This window comes from Osmerus eperlanus, chromosome 1 (assembly GCF_963692335.1).
Source record: "Osmerus eperlanus chromosome 1, fOsmEpe2.1, whole genome shotgun sequence".
Taxonomy (NCBI): domain Eukaryota; kingdom Metazoa; phylum Chordata; class Actinopteri; order Osmeriformes; family Osmeridae; genus Osmerus; species Osmerus eperlanus.
In genome coordinates, this window is record NC_085018.1 from 25,846,139 (window position 1) to 25,854,775 (window position 8,637).

Genomic DNA, 8,637 nt, shown 5'->3' on the forward strand with positions numbered 1-8,637 from the left:
CTTCGTTTAGAGACATTTTGTGGATACAAATAGGCTTACCGGTCAAATAATATCTCTAAGAGATTACGTATATTGAATTCGGACAGATTTTTTGGGGGAGCAATGACATTGCACGCGACAATGACACACGTGATAATGAGACGTTTTTATTGATTCCAACAAACAGAGACTAGTGGATGAAAATGTTTTCGTTTTTTTTTTTTCAAGAAGCATGGCATCTCCATTATTGTGGGTCCACTCTAAAGAGGATAGCCTACTATTCTCAAACTTTTCCCCAGGAATGATTGTTGTCGCGTACAGAATGCCGATCTTTATACAATGTTTACAATAATGATATCCTGTACAAAATAGAGAAATTAGATTTTACAAAGGATCCTTTAGAAAAAAAGAAAGATCAAATAGCGTCTTAAAAGGGAAAAACATCAGCTGAATGATCTAACAATACGTTCATGTAATATCTCGTCGCACAGCAGTTTTACATGCATTTACAACATTTAGAATTCCATCAAATTTTTCACATTATTCTAGGCTCTATAGCTTCTTTTTGTAATTATATTTAGAGTCATTAACCTTTGCAAGAATGAGTATGACTATTCAGCAACCTGTAATGGCCTTTGTGTGGAGAAAAAAACATTAAAACATTTTGAAATACGTTTTATTCTTTTCAGGCCTGGGAGTTTTTAGTATGGTTTTGGGGAAAGTTGCGTAGCCTATGACCAACAGGTAAAACCAACCTCCTTTTCTCAATCCTTTTACTGGATTTGTGCCTTTTACACACTTTTCCAAAATCGCAATTCATCTGTGCCCCAATGCAAGGACTTCAAAAGTTCAGTGGGTTCAAATAACAAGCCTAATACCTATGGTGTCGAACCCAGTGCTGTTATGCTCTGCATTGCGCAGTAGAACCATAGTCACTCAACAAACATTCTATCAAGTTTATCACCCTCAACCAGGAGCTACCGTGCCCCTGGACGGGTGACCATATCTGTAAGGCCCCATAAGAGAACCCTGTCTAACACACTATCTGTGCGCCTCTATTTCTTCACACTGTGTTCGTATCAAGGAGATCTTGGTGGCGGGAAACACATTTTAACCTGGGGTGACCCCGAAAATCTCTGACACAATCCGAACACAGTTTTTCACATTAAGGCTCAGTAAATTGCATTTTTGAGATCTTACGATCTTTCAATCCGGCTCCATTCAACTTTTGGTCCAACCGCAAAGCGAAACGACAGGGCTGATGCACAAGCAAGGGCAAACCGCATCGTCCGAAAGCCAAGTTGGGACGTTTCCGATTGCCAACACCAGTAGAAGTTGCTGCATAGTCCTCCTGGTAATCACTAGTTTAGCACACACACACATCACAGCGACAGACCCGCAAAAACAACTAGTGTGTGGGGTGAGGCGGTGCAATGAGAAAGGCTCGTGTTACCTGTCACCTGGGGGGGGGGGGGGGGGGGGGGGAGTAGATTTAAACGTCTAACTTCTTGATCTGAAGTCAAATGCCATACCACTGATCTATACCTATAAAATATGGTTGTAGCCTAAAACATATTTGACAGTACACTAAGGAGAGTTATACATTAAACTGAGTGGGGTTCAGGGTGAGCAACCCAATATGTTGTCATTGTAAAATGCGTTAAAAAAAAGAAGCAAATATCCGCTTAGATCGATTACTGCAGTTTTGAATAGTATGTGAACAAGTCAATGAGCAAAAGCCATTCGCTACATAGCGGCTGCATGTAAAAGCAACGCAAACACAAGACAACCATGTCTTCAACTCGAAGGCGTAATAATAACCACGAGACAAAAAAATCAATCTGTCAGTAGGCTAATTTACAGAATATTTACATGTGATAGGCCTATATGACGGCTTACTACATCAGTGAAAGAACCATGACACATCGGTGTCGGATAGTTTGGGGCCGCGGATGATTAAACAATTGCCACAAACACACTTTACGTCACCTCTATGCTTCACGTTTCACCATTAAGCCAAAATAGGCTAATACATAGCCTACACGTAATGTCACTGATTGTTACTCTTGAACAATGCTGGAAATCACTACTCGTGTCGTTGTTCGTTGTTCCATAGAAATCCTTGTGGCATTGCGACAAGGCTTTTTTTTGTGACAAATGGCTACCACATTATGTAAAAATGTTACAGTTACATTCATTTAAGCACTTGTACTCAGACCTCTAACTAGACTGTCAATATGCAAGGTTACAGTTAAAGAAACGGTATTTGGTTCAGCATATTAGATAACCGCACCATGCAACTATAATGGTCTTGTATTATTATTATTTTTTTACAGAAACTATGTACATGAAACCTAGTTACTACTTTGAGTTGCCTAATTCTTAAAGGATATTTGGTGATATTTTACTATAGGTAAAATAGCGTAAATTACCTTAATTAGAAGCAACAAGTGACAAGCAACTGATGAAAAGCACTATGCATATAGAAGACCTGTCTGTTTTATAACACCTGTTCATAAACTTTTAATACCTGATTTAGATTTACAGCCAACTCGACCATGGCCCAAAAAGCAGGTAGTTAGTAGGCTACATTAGCATGGTTTTAGAAACTGTATCGTAAAGTTGAAATGAGAATGATGGCACCGGTAACGAAGATAAACTTGCACCGTAGATGCCGCAATGCGTGGACGCACCACTTTCTTGTGCGTACATTTTTTCATAAAGGAAAATTAAAAAATAGCATGTCAACACCTGCACCAAGCAGAAGAAACATCCTTAATGTTACTTCATACGTGGTTGCTAAAGTAGGGCCGCTAGCTTTTGTAATATATTAGCAGATTTTCCAGGTGAAATGATGAAGACTGACCAGAAATAATTATCTTTCTTTGACGATCTGTCAGGAAATGAGTAACGTGTCCTGACAAGTTGACACACCTTGCCTTCTCGTGCTGTTTAAGACCAGACTAGAACAGAGCTGAAGAGGTGGACCTTCAGGTAGAGCGACCAATGTGAGGGCCGCTGTTGTAAAAGCAGCAAGAGACACAGGCTGATGTAAAGGTGATGGTTATTCTGGTGTTAAGGCATTCCCCTCGTTTGATAAAAACCTGTTCTCCTGACTGAAAAGACTGTGAAATTGCATAAGTCTAAGATCTGTCCTCCAGAGCCCTGGTAAAGTAGATATGTGTCACAGGTAGGGATGCTGGACAATCTGGAGCGCTCCGCAGACACACCCCTGGGCGTTGCAGAGCTGCAGTGAGCAAGCAGGAATGTGCTTCTCTGGGTGGGTGTGTGCTGTTGTAGGGATCCCCTGGCTGAAGCTAAATGCATGTCCACAAGGTGACCTAGAGAGAAAGCGGCTAGCACCTATGTTGAAGAGGAATGCTGAGGGCAGTTGAAACTGATTAAAGTCTTGTTGTCCAAGAATACTGGACGGGAGTCTGAGGAAAGTACTGAGGAAACAGACAAAGCCCTGATATCATCAGTCTCATCTTGCTGCAGTGTTTCCATCATGGGACAACTCGTGATAAAATGAGCGATTACACACACTCACACGACACACACACGACATCTCACTCAAACCCACAGCACCAGTATGGCTGTTTTTTCTCTAAGAGTAAAGAACAACTTCTACAAGTTGTCGTTCCTGAACAGGAATGTAAAAACTAGTTAAGAGACAGGGAGAAAGAGCAGGTCTTCCTGAAGGGTTTAGACTGGGTTCACACCCCTGGAGAGACTGGTCTGACTGGGGTCTAGACTGGGGTCTACATGGGGTTCACAGCCGGGGAAGACTGGGGTCTGTTGGTGTCTCTTTTTCTGGAGACTCGATGTAGTTCGCTGCTTCCTGTAGTTTCAGCAACATGGTCATCTGGAACCCAGAGAATGAGGATGTAGGGTGATGAGTAGGGTGATGAGTCAGGATAGCTCACGTCACACAACACACAGATACATATTTATACATGTGTGTGCACAGGTTATATAGGGTTCAGCGTGCGTTCTGAATGTTTTACATGAACAGCCTTAAGTTTGATAACCTGTCAAGATCACCAGTTTAGGTTCAGTCTGAATTCTGTTTCGAGACTAAATTCCTGACCATCACTAACCTGCCGCTACACTGACAGGCCGAGCCAGGCCAGGCCGAGCCAGGCCAGGCCGAGCCAGGCCAGGCCGAGCCAGGCCAAGCCCGGCCGGGCCAGGCCGAGCCCGGCCAGGCCGAGCCCGGCCAGGCCAGGCCAGGCCAAGCCAGTCTCCCAGCACACCTCTGAACTGTCTCAACTATCTCAACTTCTAAAACTGAACTTAGAACGTATGTTTTCTCCTTGGCTTCTAAAATTCCATGACCTTCCTTCTTATTTCTCTGTAAATGTGTTGTTTATTGTTACTGCGCATCTTGATCGTTGTGATTCATATACTGTGCAGCACTTCGGTCAACCTCGTTTTTGAATTTTCTAATTTATATCAATAAACATTGATTGATTGATTCCTCAGATCCCAGGACAGCTCCTCACCAGGGGGTCCGTGTCTGTGGAGCAGGGTGGGGGGTCCTTGAGGGGCCTGGCCTCGCTGGGTCTCCCCAGGCTAGCGGAGGCCATGCTGGGGGGCGGCAGGTGGACCAGCCTGGCCTGGTCCTGCTGGGCTGACGGCCAGGGCAGGGTGCCCCTCACCCACTCCACTGGGTCCTCCCACACCGCCTTCTGACCATGCACCTGGAATAACACACACAGCTCCCTGTTAGTCTACAGAACCACACACATAGCCTCCATGTTGTAAGTCAGTGTGTGAGTGTGTGTGTGTGTGTGAGAGAGTGAGTGTGTGTGAGTGTGAGAGGGGGGCAGCAGTGACCTTGAGGCCGTCCTTAGCACCCTCCTGCAGATAGGGGATGATGGAGTGGTTCCACAGATCGATGAACCACGAGCGGAACTCTTCCACCGAGACAGGACAAGACAAGAAGAAACAGGGACCTGGGGGGGGGGGGGGGGGTATGGGAGAGGGAGGTAGAGGGAAATAGAAAATACTTCAAGACAGAGTTGAATAATCCCACTTCAGAGGAAATGTCTGTAGGAGATGTGTGAGGGGCGTGGTCTGGTTGTGTCGAGGGCGTGGTCTGGTTGTGTCGAGGGCGTGGTCTGGGTGTGGTCGAGGGCGTGGTCTGGGTGTGTCGAGGGCGTGGTCTGGGTGTGTCGAGGGCGTGGTCTGGGTACCTATGAGGAAGTCCGAGGTGCTGTGTGTCTCAAGGAAGGTGTGCAGGTGGTACCACAGCTTGGGCACCCAGGCCAGCACCCTCAGAAGGTCTTCATTGGTCAAGCTCCTCTCGTTCTCCGCCTCCATCAACTTCCTGTGCAGGTAGCGCACCAGGAAGCCGTTGGCCGGCTCCACGTTATTGGAGAAGGTCACCATCCTGGAGGTCAGAGGTTGGAGGTCAGACTGTGCTCTACTGTAGACCCACACATGCCCTGGTATCACACCGTCAGTGTGATGAATGTGTGACGTCTGGTTACCTGAAGCTGAGGTGAAGGCCGTGATTGGGTGTCATCTTCACTGGCTGGTTTGTTGTTCCAATGATGTAAGGGCTAGGAGAGAGAGAGAGAGAGAGAGAGAGAGAGAGAGAGAGAGAGAGAGGGAAGGAGAGAAAGAGGGAGAAAGACAAACCAGAACAGAGATTATACTTCAACTGTTAAAACCTGATCTCCCGTGACAGTGTTGTCCTGGTGATGCCTGGAGGAACCCTGCTGACTCACCATTTGTGGTACTTGCAGGTGAGTGCTCCGTTCACCAGCTCACTGATGGAGCCAGCGTCCTGGATGTCATCCACGATCACAACCAATGGGATCTCTGCTGTGCTGGTCTCCCGATCAATCTGATTGGCCAGGTTAGACAGGTAGAGCTGTAGATCCTAAGTAGTAGAAAGAGAGAGAGAGAAGGAGAGAAAGGGAAAGAGAGAGAGATGGGGGAGATAGGAGAGAGAGGGACACAGAGAGAGGGAGAAAAAGAGGAAGCGATGGAGAGAGACAGAGAGGTTAAATGGTGGATGAGAGCTTACATTATAAAGACCTATAATTCATATATATGAGAGGAGGGTCCCCCCCGGCCCACCTTGCAGGACTGGCGGTGCATGTTGAAGGAGACGACGGCGTGGCCGTGAGCGAGGGCGGGGTCACGCCCGCTGCGCTCCAGCAGGTAGCGGGCCAGATGGGAGGTCAGGTAGGACTTGCCCGTGCCACTGGGCCCGGTCAGAACCAGGCGTCGGTGCTTCAGCAGCAGGCTGATGTAGTGCTGCATCATGGGCTTAGGGATGAGCGTCTCAAACACCACACTGTCTACACACCTGTCCTTCAGACCTGCAGGGGGGAGAGGGGAGGGAGAGGGGGAGGAGAGGGGAGGGAGAGGGGGAGGAGAGGGGGAGGAGAGGGGAGGGAGAGGGGGAGGAGAGGGGGAGGAGAGGGGAGGGAGAGGAGAGGGGAGGGAGAGGAGAGGGGAGGGAGAGGGGAGGGAGAGGGGGAGGAGAGGGGGAGGAGAGGGGAGGGAGAGGGGGAGGAGAGGGGAGGGAGAGGGGGAGGAGAGGGGGAGGAGAGGGGAGGGAGAGGGGGAGGAGAGGGGAGGGAGAGGGGGAGGAGAGGGGGAGGAGAGGGGAGGGAGAGGGGGAGGAGAGGGGGAGGAGAGGGGAGGGAGAGGGGGAGGAGAGGGGAGGGAGAGGAGAGGGGAGGGAGAGGAGAGGGGAGGGAGAGGGGAGGAGAGGGGGAGGAGAGGGGAGGGAGAGGGGGAGGAGAGGGGGAGGAGAGGGGAGGGAGAGGGGGAGGAGAGGGGAGGGAGAGGAGAGGGGAGGGAGAGGGGAGGGAGAGGGGGAGGAGAGGGGGAGGAGAGGGGAGGGGGAGGAGAGGGGGAGGAGAGGGGAGGGAGAGGAGAGGGGGAGGAGAGGGGGAGGAGAGGGGAGGGAGAGGGGGAGGAGAGGGGGAGGAGAGGGGAGGGAGAGGGGAGGGAGAGGGGGAGGAGAGGGGAGGGAGAGGGGGAGGAGAGGGGGAGGAGAGGGGAGGGAGAGGGGGAGGAGAGGGGAGGGAGAGGGGGAGGAGAGGGGAGGGAGAGGGGGAGGAGAGGGGAGGGAGAGGGGGAGGAGAGGGGAGGGAGAGGGGGAGGAGAGGGGAGGGAGAGGGGGAGGAGAGGGGAGGGAGAGGGGAGGGAGAGGGGGAGGAGAGGGGAGGGAGAGGGGAGGGAGAGGAGAGGGGAGGGAGAGGGGAGGGAGAGGGGGAGGAGAGGGGGAGGAGAGGGGGAGGAGAGGGGAGGGGGAGGAGAGGGGGAGGAGAGGGGAGGGAGAGGAGAGGAGAGGGGGAGGAGAGGGGGAGGAGAGGGGGAGGGAGAGGGGGAGGAGAGGGGGAGGAGAGGGGAGGGAGAGGGGGAGGAGAGGGGAGGGAGAGGGGGAGGAGAGGGGGAGGAGAGGGGAGGGAGAGGGGGAGGAGAGGGGAGGGAGAGGGGGAGGAGAGGGGGAGGAGAGGGGGAGGAGAGGGGAGGGAGAGGGGGAGGAGAGGGGAGGGAGAGGGGGAGGAGAGGGGAGGGAGAGGGGGAGGAGAGGGGAGGGAGAGGGGGAGGAGAGGGGAGGAGAGGGGAGGGAGAGGGGGAGGAGAGGGGGAGGAGAGGGGAGGAGAGGGGGAGGAGAGGGGGAGGAGAGGGGAGGGAGAGGGGAGGGAGAGGAGAGGGGAGGGAGAGGAGAGGGGAGGGAGAGGGGGAGGAGAGGGGGAGGAGAGGGGGAGGAGAGGGGAGGGGGAGGAGAGGGGGAGGAGAGGGGGAGGAGAGGGGAGGGAGAGGAGAGGAGAGGGGGAGGAGAGGGGAGGGAGAGGGGGAGGAGAGGGGGAGGAGAGGGGGAGGAGAGGGGAGGGAGAGGGGGAGGAGAGGGGAGGGAGAGGGGGAGGAGAGGGGAGGGAGAGGGGGAGGAGAGGGGGAGGAGAGGGGAGGGAGAGGGGGAGGAGAGGGGGAGGAGAGGGGAGGGAGAGGGGGAGGAGAGGGGGAGGAGAGGGGGAGGAGAGGGGAGGGAGAGGGGGAGGAGAGGGGGAGGGAGGAGGGGGAGGGAGAGGGGGAGGAGAGGGGGAGGTGAGAGGGGGTGGAGGAGAGGGGGAGGAGAGGGGGAGGGAGGGGAGGAGAGGGGAGGAGAGGGGAGGAGAGGGGAGAGGGGAGGGAGAGGAGAGGCGGAGGAGAGGGGAGGGAGAGGGAAAACAGGAGGGAGGGACAAGATCAGCCTGGTTGAAGATCCATCCTTCCTGACACACCAGAGCTGTTTTGGGGATGTAGAGATGCAAAGGTTAACGTTGTTACATGAACCTCAGTAAACAGCAGACTCCACGTCTCCCCAGCCCTGAGAGAGAGGGCAGGGTGATGGACATTCAGGAATTTACAGAATTCCCCACAATCAACTCAGCATCCTGGAGGTCAACTAACTTCAGAGAGTAAGATGCTGTTTGATGTGAAGATCAGGAGCGCATCTAGACCAGGTTGATTGACTCTTTTATTCTGTCCTATTTTCTTTTTTGGTCAACATGATTTTTCCGCCCTTTCTTGTTTTTAACCTTTGAGAGTTTAGCTAATATAAAGTGCATTACAAATATTATTATTATTACCACAGAAATTCTGTTAAATGTCGACGTATGCCGTTGTGTCTGCCAACACATTCTCCTC

The 8,637-nt window shown here is 51.9% G+C and overlaps 2 protein-coding genes across 2 annotated transcripts in view; one reads left to right on the plus strand and one right to left on the minus strand.

Annotated features, from left to right (window-relative positions):
• tnni1b (troponin I type 1b (skeletal, slow)) overlaps positions 1-8,637 on the plus strand; it is a 106,301-nt gene that overhangs the window by 23,595 nt on the left and 74,069 nt on the right. The window lies entirely within an intron of this gene.
• The window catches only part of LOC134029397 (neuron navigator 1-like), a 57,570-nt gene continuing 49,059 nt past the window's right edge, over positions 127-8,637 (minus strand). The window contains 7 exon segments of the mRNA XM_062473496.1: positions 127-3,844; positions 4,485-4,682; positions 4,819-4,937; positions 5,178-5,374; positions 5,475-5,546; positions 5,715-5,869; positions 6,070-6,314. Of these exon segments, the coding sequence (XP_062329480.1) occupies positions 3,752-3,844; positions 4,485-4,682; positions 4,819-4,937; positions 5,178-5,374; positions 5,475-5,546; positions 5,715-5,869; positions 6,070-6,314 (1,079 nt within the window). The 3' untranslated portion in view covers positions 127-3,751.